This window comes from Pogoniulus pusillus, chromosome 19 (genome assembly GCF_015220805.1).
Source record: "Pogoniulus pusillus isolate bPogPus1 chromosome 19, bPogPus1.pri, whole genome shotgun sequence".
NCBI classification, from domain to species: Eukaryota; Metazoa; Chordata; class Aves; order Piciformes; family Lybiidae; genus Pogoniulus; species Pogoniulus pusillus.
The window spans coordinates 14567732-14587159 of record NC_087282.1 but is presented as its reverse complement, the minus strand read 5'-3'; the positions used below and the strand labels follow the sequence as shown (position 1 = coordinate 14587159).

Sequence of the window (19428 nt, the reverse complement as noted above, 5' to 3'; positions counted from 1 at the left end):
AGCATGTCTTGAGTCAGACAGCACTTGGATGAAGACGCCAAGGGCTTGGAGTTCTCCTACCGTGACGTATGTGCCAAGCGTAACTTAAAACACAGGCCTGTAGGACTACAGGCATGGCTAGGTTGGTTTCTCGTGTCTCTGAAGACTGAAGTTGTGTGTAATTACCAAACCTCCCAAGCCCTAGAAGGGTGACCGTTCCTCGTGCTCCTGTCTGTCCACAGAGCAGCACAGAATCATCCTCCAAATCACCATCTGAATCGTCATATGAAGCATCATCTGAAGCGTCATCTGAATCATCATCCAAAACATCATATGAAGCATCATCCGAAGCGTCATATGAATCATCATCCGAATCATCATCCAAATCACCATCTGAATCATCATATGAAGCATCATCTGAAGCTTCATCTGAATCATCATCCGAATCATCATCCAAATCACCATCTGAATCATCATATGAAGCATCATCTGAAGCTTCATCCGAATCATCATCAGAAACATCATCAGACTGTTCTCGTGAAAACTGTTCCCGTGAAAAAAGTGAAGAGGATGATGAGAAGGAGAATGAAGATAACGACGAGAAAGATAATAATGATTCTCCATCTGTTAGGGCAACATGTCCCAAAAATGGAAAAGGGGTAAGTCCCAGTCCAGAGTTATCTGTGTAGGCTCTTTGCCATCAGTGGAAAGAGCAGTTGTCAGGTGTAGATCACAAAGTTGCAGGACCCGTGGAAGAAACTGCCCCCTGGAGGTACCTGTCCCTCTTCACAGCCTAAGTAGCTAAATGAACAGCTGAGACCACAGCCCTAACTCTTCCATGAGTGAAGTTTGGTGAGAAGAATCCTACAGAGCTCTGCATTGTAGAGAGAAGGAAGGTCTCTGAAGGACTGGAGTGCAGTCCTGATGACCACTCCCTAGAGCTTGCAATGCTGGTGAGAAGTCAGTTCAACAGTTCTGATCAGAAAGGAGGGATGCTCCCTGCTTCTGCTCACTTACGTAGCAGCAAGGCTGTGGGTCCCAGGAGAGATCTGTTTCTGTATCCTTGCCTCAAGGCACACTCCTGGTTTCCATCATCTCTCAGAAAACGAGTGCAAACTGAACGTGAAGCCAGCCATGGCCCTGTGTAAAACTAGCCTTTCAGCTTTGCCTCTTCAGTTTGAGACGAGAACACCAAACGCAAGCGTTTTAAGAGCCCTGGATGTGGCAAACAGCACCTTCCTAAGGGCTTGCATTTGAAATGTCACCTCTGGGGCATCTCTACAAGCCACCTTTCTGACCCAGATCCTTTCCTTGTCACAGAACTGCCCAGGCTCTGCAATCAATCCTGACCCTGCATCAGCACCAGCAGCCACTCCTCAGCCTGAAGCCGCAAAGAAAAAGACTTCATGCAGCAAGTCAGACGGGCAGAGGAAGAAACCCAAGGAGACAAAAACAGAGCTCCTCCTAGAGAAACTGCGTACGTATTCTGTGTATGGGGTCTGCCCAACCAGTGCATGGTCTGCGTGTCTTGGGACATGCAAATGTTCATCCTCAGTTGAGTGTCAAGAGGCACTTAACAATTCCCTTGCACAAGTTGTGTTTGTGCTTTAGGAAGTAAAGGGCACTCTGGATAGCCCTTCTGCCTGTGAGGGCAGCTGTGAGTGGGCTGGGTTTGCCTGAGCTTCCTCCTACACCAAAGGCAAAGACAGTGCAGAAGACTGTGACCGGATCTGCTCCCCTCTGAAGCAAGCATCTTTGCTTTTGTTTCTTTTAGGCAGCCTTTTGAGTGTGGGAGATCCTAAGCAGAAATACATGCTGTTGGCAAAAATTGGTAAAGGGTAAGTCCAGGCACAGTTACTAACACAGAAACGCACAAGAGCGAGCATGCTGCCATAGCCAGCTCGTGACTGTGATGCTGCAGCAGGTCAGTTTAGAGTAATGGGGAAAGATCCTCCAGAAAGATCATACAATCAACCAGGTTGTAGCCACAAAGGCAATCAAAGAGGATGATCAGGAGGAACTGGACTGCTGCACCAGCCCTTCATGTTGGAATTAGGTTTTATCTTGGATACAGGGCTGGTGGGCTCCTGCACTGTGCGCTGCTGGCTGAAGGAGTGGCTGCACAAAGGTGGCTTAGAACCACTACAAGCAGCAGAGAGCTGTCTCCCGCCTGGGCTTGCTTTCATTCACTGGGACTAAACATCTTTCATCGGGACTAAACATCTTCTCATTCCTTTGCTGCTGTTTCATTTCTAGGGCATCGGGAAGAGTTTATCGTGCACGTGAATATGACACAGGACGAGAGGTCAGTGCCATCAGTCCAGCAGATTCTGCAGGTCTTTGTCTTTTCCCTTGGGTGTGAACTGGGGATGGAGCTTGCAGTCAGCAGTAGACTTTTACTGCAAAGGCTTCCCCTCTGCACCTTAACATTCACTTCCTTTCTCAAGACAGAAGGTTTGAATCTATGCAAGCCCTGCCCCAAAATCTCACCATAGAAAAACAGAATTGAGAGAGAGCAAAGGGGCGTCCCTGTCTCTTCTTGCCACGTCAAGAGCAAGACTAGACAGGGGAGGCGAGAGGCGACTGGCCAAATGTGTAGGGAGGGCCAAAAGGCAGACTTTAAATACCAGCGAGCACATCTCCACCTGTCCTGTAGCTAGCACGCAAGGCGGCAGGGAAAGAGGCTGTTGTAACGCAAGGCGCTGAGCTCCTGTGCCTAACAAGACACTTTGGCACAGCTCGGCAACGACATCCACAGACACTCACGGCGTGCTCACTCAGGCCTCGTGCAACAGACTGCTCAAGTGTATGGTTTTCAATGTCATTTCAGGTGGCCATAAAGCAATTGAAATTCCTAACCACGCCAGTAAAACGTTTACTAAGAGAAATCCTGATCCCGAAGGAGAATAAGCATCCCAACATTGTGAACTATTTAGAGAGGTACGTACTTATGTTCGTATCACGCCTGTGTTCATACTGCAAGCCAAAGATTCACTAGCAGAAAACTGATCTCTTTGACATCGTTGTCTTTTCAGCTACGGAGTCAATTCTCACCTCTGGGTGGTGATGGAATACATGTCTGGAGGCTCTCTGGCTGGCCTCGTTCATAATGTGCGTATGCATGAAAGACAGATAGCAGTTGTCTGCAGGGAGGTAAGGGATCATCTGTGTGCTTCTGATTACCTGGACAGGATGGGACTTCTCAACAAGTGGTAAATTTCACCCTCTCGTTTCTCTTTTGTCTTGTCAGTGCCTGCAAGGCCTGGCTTTCCTTCACTCAAACCAAGTGATCCACAGAGACATCAAAAGTGACAATATCCTCCTTGGAATGGATGGATCTGTCAAGCTGGGTAGGTACTCTTGGTCAGGACCAGCATTCCCAGGATGGGGTGTGGGGCTACCAATTTGGATGAGTGACTGCCAGTTACCCCAAGGTGATGCCCGTGGTCGTGCACTGGCCACTGGTGCAGGCTGAGAGCAGATCCTGTGTGCAGAGAAGGACAGGAAGTGGAAAGGCATAAAGAGTGGCTTTGGTTTGGGTAGGTGCCTTCCAGAGTGAGGCAGTGACATTCTAAAGCTCCAAGTGCGTAAAAGGCACTGCATGCAACTTGAAGGATGTTTTTTAAGGGACCAGTCCAGTATTTCACTGGCTACAGCACTAAGTAACCAGCTCATGGCTGCTGTTCCAGATAGAATCAACCGTAGTGGGCATTGCTTCTGCTCGGTTTCATCCCTCTAGCTGGCTTTAACAATACTTGTTTTTCTTCTCAGCTGATTTTGGCTTGTCTACTCATACCACCCCTAAGAAGAGTAGGAGGACATCAATGGTCGGGACTCCTTACTGGATGGCACCGGAAGTGGCAAGAGAAGAACCATACGGCCCTAAAGTGGACATCTGGTCACTTGGCATCACGGCAATAGAAATGGTGGAAGGAGAACCTCCTTACTTTGACCAACGTCCTCACAAGGTAAGGGGCAGATAAATAGATACCACTGTCTTTCCAATCTGTACCGTGGTTTGGCTCCCACGAGCCAGAATCTCAAGTCACATCAGTGTGAACTAGTTCTCTCAAGGCCTCCCTTGAGAAGGGAGTCCCCTACTAGTATCACCTTTCTTTTTTCTGGCTAGCCCTAGTCCTAAGCCGTGGGACTGGCAGATACACTCTGGGCAACTGTGTGGATGGACTTCCATCTCCATCCTCGTTCACACAGTCCTCCGCTGCTAGAGCTGGAAAGAGGAAGGAAATTGCAAGGGCACTTGCTTGCCTCTCTGGGGAGTGGGCAGCTTCCATTTCCCCCCATCTCATAGGTCTCCTCCTTTTTCTGGGCGGTCAGAGAACATGAGATTGCCCTGTTTCCTGTGCACTCTGCAGTGGTTCTATATCTTAGTCTTTGGAGAAAGATAACCAGATTGGTTTATGCGGTTGGTTACCATTTTCTATGCAGAACAGAGCAAAAGAATTTGGACTACCCCTATGAAAGTAAATCTGCTTTTGGTGGTGTAGTTCAAGCTAACTGGGCGAGCCAGTGCATTCGCCTGTCAAGGCAAGGTCTTTGAGATGTTGGAAGAGCTGTGGCCTCCCGAAACAATTGGGAGACTTATTTGTTGGAATAGAAACATCACCTCTACCCCTCTGCCAGGGAAGAAACTGCTGCTGGAGACTGGACCTTGAGAATCAGACTGGGGTCTAGTGTAAGCACTTGTGGATATGAAACAAGCAGGTGGAGTGTCACGTTCCCTTTCTCTGTAGGCGATAAAACTGATAGCCCAGAACAGAACACCAAAGCTGAAGAACCCCGGGAAACATTCCCTGCTGTTGTGTGACTTTCTGAACTGCTGCCTGGAGGTGGATGAGAACAGGCGATGGTCAGCTGAGCAGCTTCTGGAGGTAAAGCCCAAAGCAGCTGCAAGTGAAACAGCTGCACTATGGATGGCCTTCTCATCAGCTACGGCCTGAAGGCATCTACGGACCCCCCACTTAGTGCTCTCTAGTCACAGTGCTTTTCAAAGGACAAGAATCACAGACTGGTTTGGGTTGGAAGGCACCTTTGAAGGACATCTAGTCCACCCTCCCTTGCAGAAAGCAGGCACCTCTTCAACCAGAGCAGTCCCGCAGTGGTCTTCAGAGGAGCATGTGGGCCTAGACGCTACTGGGATAACACTTCCTAGACGTACTGGGCTTCCCAGCGCAATGGCTTATGCCCCTCAGGGATTAATGTGATGATGAGCTGTGTCTGCCTGTGGTAGCAAGGTGCTGGGCATGAAGGTGCAGGTGGTCCCCACAGTGCTGTTTGTGCATTTCCTGGTAACCCGAGGAACACTACTGCATGAGCCTGTGAGTAGCTGGCTTTGGGAAGCTATGGTTCCTCTCTTTTTCTTCCTCCAACAGCATCCATTTTTACAATCAGCCAAGTCGCTCTCCAGTCTGACTCCTCTCATCATGGCGGCAAAGCAACTGAATGAGAAGAGGAGGAGACACTAGCGCTTGTGGCCAACGTTCTGCTGTGGCACCTGCTGTGGGAGGAAGAAGGGATTTGGAGTGCTCCCCCCGGCTCTGTCCCTGGAAGTTTGAATGGGGGAAGAAGAAGGCAGGAAGCTGTTTTCCCAGCACTTCCCACCTCCTGGAGAGGCTTCTGCTTGTCCAGGAAGGGGAGTTAACCCTTTCTCGCCTCCTAGGCAGGAGGCAAAACACTAAGTTGTGGCAGCAGTGGCTCAGGCAGTTCTTATGGTCAACAATCATTGGGGGAGCTACAGCAGCCCCAGGATTAAGACCTTCTGCCTAGCTGAGCCAACAGTGGTCACTGAGCACGTGCCAGGAGGGAGCAAGGATAATTCCTTGTCCCAAATTCAAGTGGGCCAACCTGTGCTGGTTAATCTGCTCTCTAGTGGGGTTGTGCTCATGATACTGGCTAAGCCCAGGGGCTTATAGGCCTGGGAAGCCCTGGATGCTAATGGGAGGACCCACTGCATAAGTGTGAGGTGAGTTGTCCCCAGCTATTAATTGCTAAGCCCGGCTACTACGTGCCGAGGCAAGTTTCTCTCTTTGCAGGACTGAGGCCAGGCCGAGGACCAGATTCCGGGACATGGACCAGTACCTGACCAGCACCTGGGAGAGGAAGGACCATCTACACAGGAGACGGAGGCACATCACACCGATGTGGCCAGTGGATGATGGCGTCAGGACTTGGAAAGCATGACCTCCAGCCATGGACTCAAAGCAGCTAAGTCACTACCATGAACTTTACTATTGCTCTGCCAGGGACAGAGCAATCAATTGCTTATTTAACTGTGCACTGCTGTTAACCAGTGTTTGGGCTATTGTTAAATACTGTTGGTATTGCATGCAGGAGGACTAACCTATAGACAGCACACAGCCCTCACTGAGCTGCAAGGGCTTATCACCCATCCCTCTGAATTCCTAGACACATCTGTCCATTGCTACCTGGGTGGACTGTTGTGGGGCACTCCAAATGCCTTCTTCCCCACCCTCCGTCTCGGGAGGTGTGAATGGGAGAAGAAGAAGGTGCAAAACTGCTTCCCCCTGCCTTGCAGACTTGAAGGGAGAACAGCAAAAGGTGCCCTTTTCCGCATGGGTACTGACTCGTGGGAAAGCCCACGCTGGGATCGGCTGGCGATTGGCTGGATTCTGCAGGCCCATTGTACATATGGCAGCAGACACAAAGCCTAGGAAGCTTATAAAGAGAGTGAGGAAAAAAGCACGCGGTTCCTGCGCTCGCACCGTTCTGTGCAGGTCCGCTCTAGTACCGCTCGCTCCCCGGCATGTCTGCAAGTTTCCCAAGTCCTTAAGGTCTACTAGAGAGAGAGCTGCCAGCAGTTTGATTTTGTGCCTGCGCTGCTAAAACAGTGCCTCTCCATGATCTTTGCCTCACAGGCAGCTGTGTCTACAGGCACTTTGGACTTCGGCGGGTTTCGTTCGCGTCTGACTTAATGCCGCGTGGATCCACAACGGGATATTGCTTGCAGTTTCAGAGGCTGCCGCAGAGAAATTCAGCAGGGATCACTGCTAAAGTCCTGCTTCACCTCTGTGAGTACAATCTGCTGCTCCCTAGCGTCATGGTTTGAGGGGCTCCGCGTTATTCCAGAGTCCCTAAGAAAACTACAAAGACCAAGTTCCATCCCAGGGGACAAACTGGCCCCCTCCAGATATCGTTATTATGCTATTCACTCCCATGACCCTGCACATCTTTAAACACAACCTTTCTGTATTTTCATCTCCAATAGAAAGAGAGTAGCGTGAAATAATCTCAGGCTGCCGTGCTCTCGCACAAGAAACTACAACACCTAGGTTTTCTGCTCAGCCTGACTTTTAAGCAGGGTAACGCTGTCTTGTAGCTTAGCCTTTTCCATTTTCTGACTTTCCTAAATTACTAAACTTGCCCAAAGCATCCTTGTGAAGATTTCCTGACTGACTTAGAACCTGTAAATAAACCTTAACTAGTTCTGTGTATAGTTTAGGGGTGGGGCTTTTGGGGAAAGTAAAAATAATTCTCTTTTTATAATTCCTACCTCAGCCAGTTAGCTCCCAACTACATCAGCAGCTCAGAGCAGGACTGAGAAGAAAACCCTCAACCCATGTGCTGCAGGACAGATGGAGGGGCAAAGAAACCAGTGGTCATACTCCTGGTGGCTAAGAGGGGGAGCAACTCCGACCTGCGTCTGTAGTGTTATTGTTGTTGTTATTTTTGCTATTAATAAAATACAATCATTTCTGTTATCATTCCTACTGCTTTCTAGTTCCTTTATTTTTCAGATGGAAAGGGAAAATATGATCATTTCTGTTATCATTCCTACTGCTTTCTAGTTCCTTTATTTTTCAGATGGAAAGGGAAAATATGATCATTTCTGTTATCATTCCTACTGCTTTCTAGTTCCTTTATTTTTCAGATGGAAAGGGAAAATACAATCATTTCTATTATCATTCCTACTGCTTTCTAGTTCCTTTAAGATGAAAAGGGGCTAAGAGAGACAGGTAATGACCATCTTCACTCTACTCAAAGCTGTCCCGGCCACAGCTGGAGTACTGTGTTCACTTTTAGTCACTGCTCTGCAAAACAGATGTGGTTGGCCTGCAGAGGATACACAGAGGAGCACAGTAATATGATCCAAGAACTGGGAAGTTGCCGTATGAGGAAACCCTGAAAGAACAGGTTTTGATCACCTCCAGTAGTTAAAAGGAGGCTACAAAAAGGTGGAGGCTCCCTTTTTACAAGCAGTCCCATGGAAGAAGACATGGGATAATGGGAAGAAGTCAGCCCTACGGAGATTCCAGACACTCTGCCCCAGGCCCAGAGCATTCATGGCATTTTTATCGGCTTGGCCGGTACAGCTGAAGGCTGTGCAGCTATCCAGAGAGACCTGGACTGACTGGAGAGCTGGGCACAGAGGAACCAGATGAAGTTCAACAAGGACAAGTGCAGGGTCCTGCACCTGGGGAGGAATAATAAACTGCACCAGTCCAGGCTGGGAGGGGATCTGCTGGAGAGCAGCCCTGTGGAGAGGGGTGGCTTCTCTGGAGACTTCCAAGGTCTGTCTGGATGTGTTCCTCTGTGAGCTGGGTTAGGTAGTGTTGTCCTGCTCGGGCCGGGGGCAGGGGTGGTGGGGATGGGGGGGATGGTGTTTGCACTCTATGATCTCCTTAGGTCCCTTCCAACCCCTTCATATCCTGTGATCCTGAGAACCAGGTGATAGTGCAGGGCCGGGCGGTTTATTCTGGAGTCACCAGCTCAGCCCGTGAACTGGGAGCGGCTGCGCCCAGCAAGAAGATGGCCCCAACGGCAGTCAGCTCGCCAAACAGGACGGCGCTGCTTCCGACGGCCGCCGTCTTTGGAGCATTGCCTGCGCCTACGAGTCCAGGGAAGGCTGCCGGCACGGCCGGAGCCGCCTGCGTTTCCGCAGCCCGCGGATTCCGATCCGGAGGGGAAAACACGCCCGGGTCTGCCTGCTCCGCTCTACCCCACGCCTCCAGCTCGCCCCGTGCTGGCCGCTCGGCTCCGTGCTGTCGGTCAGCCGCGGGGCTCGGCCGCTTCACCTTCAACCGCCTCTAACGCCTCAAGGCGCTTCCTGCAGCTCCCTTCTCGCCCGTCCGCCGCTCCCCTCCGCAAGCTTTCAATTCTCCATGCCAGCTTCACTGAGAGGCAGCATTTTCCCTAAGCTTTAATGCTGTATTTTTTCCAATTCAAACTATGCAAACCAGCAACCATCTCGTTCCCCGTACGGGCCACCAGTTACTGTGTGGTGTCTTTTAAAGATAGCTTGTCCTGGTGGGAAGAGGGAAAGGGAATTGGGAACACAGCAATGAGGTCAAAAACCTGCCTTCACTAACATAACATTCTCAGTAAGGAACACAAATAGCACTGTTATTTGAAGGTTGGTGAGTGGGTCTGAACTGCACTGTAGAATCTGAGACACTGCTGTTGTGCAGCCAGGGACAGGCCGAGTCCCCACATCAGGGGCTTGGTGGAGCAACTATTTGTGATGTAACAATGGGGTACCACTACATAAGGCGTCTGTTCCCAGCAGTCTCCAGTAGTGTTCAGAGCACTCTGCGTGTGTGCAGCAGCCTCGGACACCAGCTCTTTCCAGGAAGAGCGCGCCGGTTTAGGCTCTTTTCCTTGACTCTGCAGTCTGGAAAACTGCTGCGTTGGAATCCAAACATGGCAGCAGCATTCTATGTTGCATCTAGCTTGCTTTGTGATTTTGCCCATGCTTTGAATCTTCTGATGGACGACAAACCCCGGATGATGGCACAGTCGTTAACAAGTAAGTAGAGGCTCTCGTTCGATACAGCAGCAAACCTGCCTTCTCTATCAACGTCTCCTTTTGGTATTCCTTACGAATTAGTTGGTTCTTAAGGAAAGTTGACTTGCAGTGGTGCAGTTCCCGACACATGGAACCACCACGTCTGTGGCAGCAGAGTCTGGCAATTGCTCAGTTTGCTGGTTCAGCCAGCACAACAGGCTTCCAAAATGCAAACAGGGAGAGCTCCTCCGAGCTCCTTCCACACACTCTGGTGTTATCTGCAGAGTTTACTAACAGCGCTCCTCTCCTGGGAGGAAGCATCTTTTTTCTGAATGCTGTCATGAAAAGACTTGGCTGTCTAACCTGACACGGAATGCTCACTAAACCAGCCATTACTCCTGTGAGGAAAGGCAAACTTCCAAGCATTTGGTGTGCGCCCCTGACCTCAGGAGCTGTTACTGTACTATGTCAGAACAGAACTGCCATGCTAAAAGGGGATTTGGGGGAAGCTTTCTTGGGGAACCATTTTCAGCAGCTGAAGAGATCCAATGCATATAAGCGATTTAAAGCAAACAGAAAGGGAAGTAAACCCCCGCTTTGTTAGCTCAGGCGGAATAGGCACTAGCTGCTGAAGAACGATTTGCATTTGAACGGGCTTGATTTACTGGCAAAACCAGGGCAAAAAGTAGATACAAGAAGCTGTAGAAAAAGAATCCCCTGGTATAGTATTGCCCTGTTGTGTTGCCTGCTGTGTAGAACAACGGCTGCTACCAGAGGGAGTTTTGTAAAGAAAGATGCCATCTATTTGTTCCAGGGGGTTCCCCAGCCCAGGTAGCCTTATTGCAGCATCTGGTTAACTCTCCCTTTCCCTTTGCAGAACAAGTCACCCATTTGTTCAGACGATGCCATCCTTCGGTGAGTGTGCAAGTGACCTCTTACTTTCAGAGCACTTCAGAACAGTGGAACGTGCTGTCAGTTTGTGTTCAGAACGGCTGAAGTGTCATTACCTGCTCTGGCAAGAGTAGTAGCCTCTTTCACCACGTCCCTTTAGAAGCTGGCTATCAGTCAGAACCGAGTGTCAGAGAAGCTGCAATGCTCTGTGGTCAGCTGTAGGACGCAGTGCTCAGGTCCAGGTGGGGTAGGGCAGCAATACGGTCATTTACACAGTGAAACTCGGGTGCAAAGATGAGGTCTCCCTTGTTTCCTGTGGCTTGTCCCTTAGTGGTATTCCAGCTGGACCCTATGGATGTGGATGTGTAGAACGGTGCCTTTTATTTGCCTCAGTTCTCTAAGTGGTTTCTTGTAGCCTGCTCTAAAGCAGCTGGTAAACACTTAACAAGGCAACTGGAAGTGGCTTCCAGTGGTCTATCCAAACACTACATTTTGTGAAATAAGACTGGACTGAGCATAGGAATGACCTATCTGCTATGAGCAGGAATGGAAGCCACCAAGAGCAATTACTCCTACACAGAGCTCTGTGAGCTTCCCACTGAACTGTGCCGAGTTAAAAAGGAGGGAGGCCTGTAGGACTGCTGGTATATCTAGGTTGGTTTCTCACGTCTAAGCAGACCGAAGTTGTGTGTAATTACCAAACCTCCCAAGCCCTAGGATGGTGACCATCACTTGTACTCCTATCTGTCCACAGAGCACACAACCAGCACCAGAAAGCCCACATGAGGAAGAGGCCAATGAACTTCCACCTCTGCCGCAGCCTGAAGATACAAAACCAGTAAGTCCCAGGTTTGGTCAGCACTGTAGGTGGTGTAATTTAGAGCAGCATGTCTTGAGTCAGACAGCACTTGGATGAAGACTCCAAGGGCTTGGAGTTCTCCTACCGTGACGTATGTGCCAAGCGTAACTTAAAACACAGGCCTGTAGGACTACAGGCATGGCTAGGTTGGTTTCTCGTGTCTCTGAAGACTGAAGTTGTGTGTAATTACCAAACCTCCCAAGCCCTAGAAGGGTGACCATTCCTCGTGCTCCTGTCTGTCCACAGAGCAGCACAGAATCATCCTCCAAATCACCATCTGAATCGTCATATGAAGCATCATCTGAAGCGTCATCTGAATCATCATCCAAAACATCATATGAAGCATCATATGAAGCATCATCCGAAGCGTCATATGAATTGCCATCCAAATCACCATCTGAATCATCATATGAAGCATCATCTGAAGCTTCATCCGAATCATCATCAGAAACATCATCAGACTGTTCTCGTGAAAACTGTTCTCGTGAAAAAAGTGAAGAGGATGATGAGAAGGAGAATGAAGATAACGACAAGAAAGATAATAATGATTGTCCATCTGTTAGGGCAACATGTCCCAAAAATGGAAAAGGGGTAAGTCCCAGTCCAGAGTTATCTGTGTAGGCTCTTTGCCATCAGTGGAAAGAGCAGTTGTCAGGTGTAGATCACAAAGTTGCAGGACCCGTGGAAGAAACTGCCCCCTGGAGGTACCTGTCCTTCTTCACAGCCTAAGTAGCTAAATGAACAGCTGAGACCACAGCCCTAACTCTTCCATGAGTGAAGTTTGGTGAGAAGAATCCTACAGAGCTCTGCATTGTAGAGAGAAGGAAGGTCTCTGAAGGACTGGAGTGCAGTCCTGATGACCACTCCCTAGAGCTTGCAATGCTGGTGAGAAGTCAGTTCAACAGTTCTGATCAGAAAGGAGGGATGCTCCCTGCTTCTGCTCACTTACGTAGCAGCAAGGCTGTGGGTCCCAGGAGAGATCTGTTTCTGTATCCTTGCCTCAAGGCACACTCCTGGTTTCCATCATCTCTCAGAAAACGAGTGCAAACTGAACGTGAAGCCAGCCATGGCCCTGTGTAAAACTAGCCTTTCAGCTTTGCCTCTTCAGTTTGAGACGAGAACACCAAACGCAAGCGTTTTAAGAGCCCTGGATGTGGCAAACAGCGCCTTCCTAAGGGCTTGCATTTGAAATGTCACCTCTGGGGCATCTCTACAAGCCACCTTTCTGACCCAGATCCTTTCCTTGTCACAGAACTGCCCAGGCTCTGCAATCAATCCTGACCCTGCATCAGCACCAGCAGCCACTCCTCAGCCTGAAGCCGCAAAGAGAAAGACTTCATGCAGCAAGTCAGACGGGCAGAGGAAGAAACCCAAGGAGACAAAAACAGAGCTCCTCCTAGAGAAACTGCGTACGTATTCTGTGTATGGGGTCTGCCCAACCAGTGCATGGTCTGCGTGTCTTGGGACATGCAAATGTTCATCCTCAGTTGAGTGTCAAGAGGCACTTAACAATTCCCTTGCACAAGTTGTGTTTGTGCTTGGAGGAAGTAAAGGGCACTCTGGATAGCCCTTCTGCCTGTGAGGGCAGCTGTGAGTGGGCTGGGTTTGCCTGAGCTTCCTCCTACACCAAAGGCAAAGACAGTGCAGAAGACTGTGACCGGATCTGCTCCCCTCTGAAGCAAGCATCTTTGCTTTTGTTTCTTTTAGGCAGCCTTTTGAGTGTGGGAGATCCTAAGCAGAAATACATGCTGTTGGCAGAAATTGGTAAAGGGTAAGTCCAGGCACAGTTACTAACACAGAAACGCACAAGAGCGAGCATGCTGCCATAGCCAGCTCGTGACTGTGATGCTGCAGCAGGTCAGTTTAGAGTAATGGGGAAAGATCCTCCAGAAAGATCATACAATCAACCAGGATGTAGCCACAAAGGCAATCAAAGAGGATGATCAGGAGGAACTGGACTGCTGCACCAGCCCTTTATGTTGGAATTAGGTTTTATCTTGGATACAGGGCTGGTGGGCTCCTGCACTGTGCGCTGCTGGCTGAAGGAGTGGCTGCACAAAGGTGGCTTAGAACCACTACAAGCAGCAGAGAGCTGTCTCCCGCCTGGGCTTGCTTTCATTCACTGGGACTAAACATCTTTCATCGGGACTAAACATCTTCTCATTCCTTTGCTGCTGTTTCATTTCTAGGGCATCGGGAAGAGTTTATCGTGCACGTGAATCTTACACAGGACGAGAGGTCAGTGCCATCAGTCCAGCAGATTCTGCAGGCCTTCGTCTCTCTCCTTGGGTGTGAACTGGGGATGGAGCTTGCAGTCAGCAGTAGACTTTTACTGCAAAGGCTTCCCCTCTGCACCTTAACATTCACTTCCTTTCTCAAGGCAGAAGTTTTGAATCTATGCAAGCCCTGCCCCAAAATCTCACCATAGAAAAACAGAATTGAGAGAGAGCAAAGGGGCGTCCCTGTCTCTTCTTGCCACGTCAAGAGCAAGACTAGACAGGGGAGGCGAGAGGCGACTGGCCAAATGTGTAGGGAGGGCCAAAAGGCAGACTTTAAATACCAGCGAGCACATCTCCACCTGTCCTGTAGCTAGCACGCAAGGCGGCAGGGAAAGAGGCTGTTGTAACGCAAGGCGCTGAGCTCCTGTGCCTAACAAGACACTTTGGCACAGCTCGGCAACGACATCCACAGACACTCACGGCGTGCTCACTCAGGCCTCGTGCAACAGACTGCTCAAGTGTATGGTTTTCAATGTCATTTCAGGTGGCCATAAAGCAATTGAAATTCCTAACCACACCAGTAAAACGTTTACTAAGAGAAATCCTGATCCCGAAGGAGAATAAGCATCCCAACATTGTGAACTATTTAGAGAGGTACGTACTTATGTTCGTATCACGCCTGTGTTCATACTGCAAGCCAAAGATTCACTAGCAGAAAACTGATCTCTTTGACATCGTTGTCTTTTCAGCTACAGAGTCAATTCTCACCTCTGGGTGGTGATGGAATACATGTCTGGAGGCTCTCTGGCTGGCCTCGTTCATAATGTGCGTATGCATGAAAGACAGATAGCAGCTGTCTGCAGGGAGGTAAGGGATCCTCTGTGTGCTTCTGATTACCTGGACAGGATGGGACTTCTCAACAAGTGGTAAATTTCACCCTCTCGTTTCTCTTTTGTCTTGTCAGTGCCTGCAAGGCCTGGCTTTCCTTCACTCAAACCAAGTGATCCACAGAGACATCAAAAGTGACAATATCCTCCTTGGAATGGATGGATCTGTCAAGCTGGGTAGGTACTCTTGGTCAGGACCAGCATTCCCAGGATGGGGTGTGGGGCTACCAATTTGGATGAGTGACTGCCAGTTACCCCAAGGTGATGCCCGTGGTCGTGCACTGGCCACTGGTGCAGGCTGAGAGCAGATCCTGTGTGCAGAGAAGGACAGGAAGTGGAAAGGCATAAAGAGTGGCTTTGGTTTGGGTAGGTGCCTTCCAGAGTGAGGCAGTGACATTCTAAAGCTCCAAGTGCGTAAAAGGCACTGCATGCAACTTGAGGGATGTTTTTTAAGGGACCAGTCCAGTATTTCACTGGCTACAGCACTAAGTAACCAGCTCATGGCTGCTGTTCCAGATAGAATCAACCGTAGTGGGCATTGCTTCTGCTCGGTTTCATCCCTCTAGCTGGCTTTAACAATACTTGTTTTTCTTCTCAGCTGATTTTGGCTTCTCTGCTCACACCACCCCTGAGAAGAGTAGGAGGACATCAATGGTCGGGACTCCTTACTGGATAGCACCGGAAGTGGCAAGAGAAGAACCATACGGCCCTAAAGTGGACATCTGGTCACTTGGCATCACGGCAATAGAAATGGTGGAAGGAGAACCTCCTTACTTGGACCAACGTCCTCACGAGGTAAGGGGCAGATAAATAGATACCACTGTCTTTCCAATCTGTACCATGGTTTGGCTCCCACGAGCCAGAATCTCAAGTCACATCAGTGTGAACTAGTTCTCTCAAGGCCTCCCTTGAGAAGGGAGTCCCCTACTAGTATCACCTTTCTTTTTTCTGGCTAGCCCTAGTCCTAAGCCGTGGGACTGGCAGATACACTCTGGGCAACTGTGTGGATGGACTTCCATCTCCATCCTCGTTCACACAGTCCTCCGCTGCTAGAGCTGGAAAGAGGAAGGAAATTGCAAGGGCACTTGCTTGCCTCTCTGGGGAGTGGGCAGCTTCCATTTCCCCCCATCTCATAGGTCTCCTCCTTTTTCTGGGCGGTCAGAGAACATGAGATTGCCCTGTTTCCTGTGCACTCTGCAGTGGTTCTATATCTTAGTCTTTGGAGAAAGATAACCAGATTGGTTTATGCGGTTGGTTACCATTTTCTATGCAGAACAGAGCAAAAGAATTTGGACTACCCCTATGAAAGTAAATCTGCTTTTGGTGGTGTAGTTCAAGCTAACTGGGCGAGCCAGTGCATTCGCCTGTCAAGGCAAGGTCTTTGAGATGTTGGAAGAGCTGTGGCCTCCCGAAACAATTGGGAGACTTATTTGTTGGAATAGAAACATCACCTCTAACCCTCTGCCAGGGAAGAAACTGCTGCTGGAGACTGGACCTTGAGAATCAGACTGGGGTCTAGTGTAAGCACTTGTGGATATGAAACAAGCAGGTGGAGTGTCACGTTCCCTTTCTCTGTAGGCGATAAAACTGATAGCCCAGAACGGAACACCAAAGCTGAAGAACCCCGGGCAACATTCCCTGCTGTTGTGTGACTTTCTGAACTGCTGCCTGGAGGTGGATGAGAACAGGCGATGGTCAGCTGAGCAGCTTCTGGAGGTAAAGCCCAAAGCAGCTGCAAGTGAAACAGCTGCACTATGGATGGCCTTCTCATCAGCTACGGCCTGAAGGCATCTACGGACCCCCCACTTAGTGCTCTCTAGTCACAGTGCTTTTCAAAGGACAAGAATCACAGACTGGTTTGGGTTGGAAGGCACCTTTGAAGGACATCTAGTCCACCCTCCCTTGCAGAAAGCAGGCACCTCTTCAACCAGAGCAGTCCCGCAGTGGTCTTCAGAGGAGCATGTGGGCCTAGACGCTACTGGGATAACACTTCCTAGACGTACTGGGCTTCCCAGCGCAATGGCTTATGCCCCTCAGGGATTAATGTGATGATGAGCTGTGTCTGCCTGTGGTAGCAAGGTGCTGGGCATGAAGGTGCAGGTGGTCCCCACAGTGCTGTTTGTGCATTTCCTGGTAACCCGAGGAACACTACTGCATGAGCCTGTGAGTAGCTGGCTTTGGGAAGCTATGGTTCCTCTCTTTTTCTTCCTCCAACAGCATCCATTTTTACAATCAGCCAAGTCGCTCTCCAGTCTGACTCCTCTCATCATGGCGGCAAAGCAACTGAATGAGAAGAGGAGGAGGAGACACTAGCGCTTGTGGCCAACGTTCTGCTGTGGCACCTGCTGTGGGAGGAAGAAGGGATTTGGAGTGCTCCCCCCGGCTCTGTCCCTGGAAGTTTGAATGGGGGAAGAAGAAGGCAGGAAGCTGTTTTCCCAGCACTTCCCACCTCCTGGAGAGGCTTCTGCTTGTCCAGGAAGGGGAGTTAACCCTTTCTCGCCTCCTAGGCAGGAGGCAAAACACTAAGTTGTGGCAGCAGTGGCTCAGGCAGTTCTTATGGTCAACAATCATTGGGGGAGCTACAGCAGCCCCAGGATTAAGACCTTCTGCCTAGCTGAGCCAACAGTGGTCACTGAGCACGTGCCAGGAGGGACCAAGGATAATTCCTTGTCCCAAATTCAAGTGGGCCAACCTGTGCTGGTTAATGTGCTCTCTAGTGGGGTTGTGCTCATGATACTGGCTAAGCCCAGGGGCTTATAGGCCTGGGAAGCCCTGGATGCTAATGGGAGGACCCACTGCATAAGTGTGAGGTGAGTTGTCCCCAGCTATTAATTGCTAAGCCCGGCTACTACGTGCCGAGGCAAGTTTCTCTCTTTGCAGGACTGAGGCCAGGCCGAGGACCAGATTCCGGGACATGGACCAGTACCTGACCAGCACCTGGGAGAGGAAGGACCATCTACACAGGAGACGGAGGCACATCACACCGATGTGGCCAGTGGATGATGGCGTCAGGACTTGGAAAGCATGACCTCCAGCCATGGACTCAAAGCAGCTAAGTCACTACCATGAACTTTACTATTGCTCTGCCAGGGACAGAGCAATCAATTGCTTATTTAACTGTGCACTGCTGTTAACCAGTGTTTGGGCTATTGTTAAATACTGTTGGTATTGCATGCAGGAGGACTAACCTATAGACAGCACACAGCCCTCACTGAGCTGCAAGGGCTTATCACCCATCCCTCTGAATTCCTAGACACATCTGTCCATTGCTACCTGGGTGGACTGTTGTGGGGCACTCCAAATGCCTTCTTCCCCACCCTCCGTCTCGGGAGGTGTGAATGGGAGAAGAAGAAGGTGCAAAACTGCTTCCCCCTGCCTTGCAGACTTGAAGGGAGAACAGCAAAAGGTGCCCTTTTCCGCATGGGTACTGACTCGTGGGAAAGCCCACGCTGGGATCGGCTGGCGATTGGCTGGATTCTGCAGGCCCATTGTACATATGGCAGCAGACACAAAGCCTAGGAAGCTTATAAAGAGAGTGAGGAAAAAAGCACGCGGTTCCTGCGCTCGCACCGTTCTGTGCAGGTCCGCTCTAGTACCGCTCGCTCCCCGGCATGTCTGCAAGTTTCCCAAGTCCTTAAGGTCTACTAGAGAGAGAGCTGCCAGCAGTTTGATTTTGTGCCTGCGCTGCTAAAACAGTGCCTCTCCATGATCTTTGCCTCACAGGCAGCTGTGTCTACAGGCACTTTGGACTTCGGCGGGTTTCGTTCGCGTCTGACTTAATGCCGCGTGGATCCACAACGGGATATTGCTTGCAGTTTCAGAGGCTGCCGCAGAGAAATTCAGCAGGGATCACTGCTAAAGTCCTGCTTCACCTCTGTGAGTACAATCTGCTGCTCCCTAGCGTCATGGTTTGAGGGGCTCCGCGTTATTCCAGAGTCCCTAAGAAAACTACAAAGACCAAGTTCCATCCCAGGGGACAAACTGGCCCCCTCCAGATATCGTTATTATGCTATTCACTCCCATGACCCTGCACATCTTTAAACACAACCTTTCTGTATTTTCATCTCCAATAGAAAGAGAGTAGCGTGAAATAATCTCAGGCTGCCGTGCTCTCGCACAAGAAACTACAACACCTAGGTTTTCTGCTCAGCCTGACTTTTAAGCAGGGTAACGCTGTCTTGTAGCTTAGCCTTTTCCATTTTCTGACTTTCCTAAATTACTAAACTTGCCCAAAGCATCCTTGTGAAGATTTCCTGACTGACTTAGAACCTGTAAATAAACCTTAACTAGTTCTGTGTATAGTTTAGGGGTGGGGCTTTTGGGGAAAGTAAAAATAATTCTCTTTTTATAATTCCTACCTCAGCCAGTTAGCTCCCAACTACATCAGCAGCTCAGAGCAGGACTGAGAAGAAAACCCTCAACCCATGTGCTGCAGGACAGATGGAGGGGCAAAGAAACCAGTGGTCATACTCCTGGTGGCTAAGAGGGGGAGCAACTCCGACCTGCGTCTGTAGTGTTATTGTTGTTGTTATTTTTGCTATTAATAAAATACAATCATTTCTGTTATCATTCCTACTGCTTTCTAGTTCCTTTATTTTTCAGATGGAAAGGGAAAATATGATCATTTCTGTTATCATTCCTACTGCTTTCTAGTTCCTTTATTTTTCAGATGGAAAGGGAAAATACGATCATTTCTATTATCATTCCTACTGCTTTCTAGTTCCTTTATTTTTCAGATGGAAAGGGAAAATATGATCATTTCTGTTATCATTCCTACTGCTTTCTAGTTCCTTTATTTTTCAGATGGAAAGGGAAAATACAATCATTTTTATT

At 49.5% G+C, this 19428-nt stretch overlaps 2 protein-coding genes and 2 long non-coding RNA genes across 4 annotated transcripts; all 4 read left to right on the top strand.

Moving 5' to 3' along the window:
* Positions 1–28: 28 nt before the first annotated feature.
* Positions 29–5447, top strand: LOC135184155 (serine/threonine-protein kinase PAK 3-like; the record flags this gene model as incomplete). The annotated part of the gene is made up of 11 exons (XM_064159748.1): positions 29–79; positions 222–638; positions 1300–1456; positions 1754–1817; positions 2236–2284; positions 2810–2919; positions 3015–3132; positions 3230–3329; positions 3751–3947; positions 4731–4868; positions 5370–5447. Coding segments are annotated over exons 1-11 (1479 nt in total), but the record flags the coding sequence as incomplete, so codon positions are not given.
* An 8-nt stretch (positions 5448–5455) lies between these two features.
* On the top strand, positions 5456–7718 carry LOC135183994 (uncharacterized). The gene is made up of 3 exons (XR_010305809.1): positions 5456–6200; positions 6873–7025; positions 7513–7718. It is a non-coding gene; the product is annotated as an uncharacterized LOC135183994 (long non-coding RNA).
* Positions 7719–9607: 1889 nt separating this feature from the next.
* LOC135183698 (uncharacterized) lies at positions 9608–11413 on the top strand. Its single transcript, XR_010305665.1, has 3 exons — positions 9608–9760; positions 10617–10654; positions 11385–11413. It is a non-coding gene; the product is annotated as an uncharacterized LOC135183698 (long non-coding RNA).
* Positions 11414–12827: 1414 nt separating this feature from the next.
* LOC135184154 (serine/threonine-protein kinase PAK 3-like) lies at positions 12828–19164 on the top strand. Its single transcript, XM_064159747.1, has 10 exons — positions 12828–12898; positions 13679–13727; positions 14253–14362; positions 14458–14575; positions 14673–14772; positions 15194–15390; positions 16174–16311; positions 16813–17646; positions 18319–18471; positions 18959–19164. Exons 1-8 carry the CDS (start codon positions 12828–12830, stop codon positions 16906–16908), a joined length of 879 nt encoding a protein of 292 aa, XP_064015817.1. The 3' UTR covers positions 16909–17646; positions 18319–18471; positions 18959–19164.
* Positions 19165–19428: the final 264 nt, after the last annotated feature.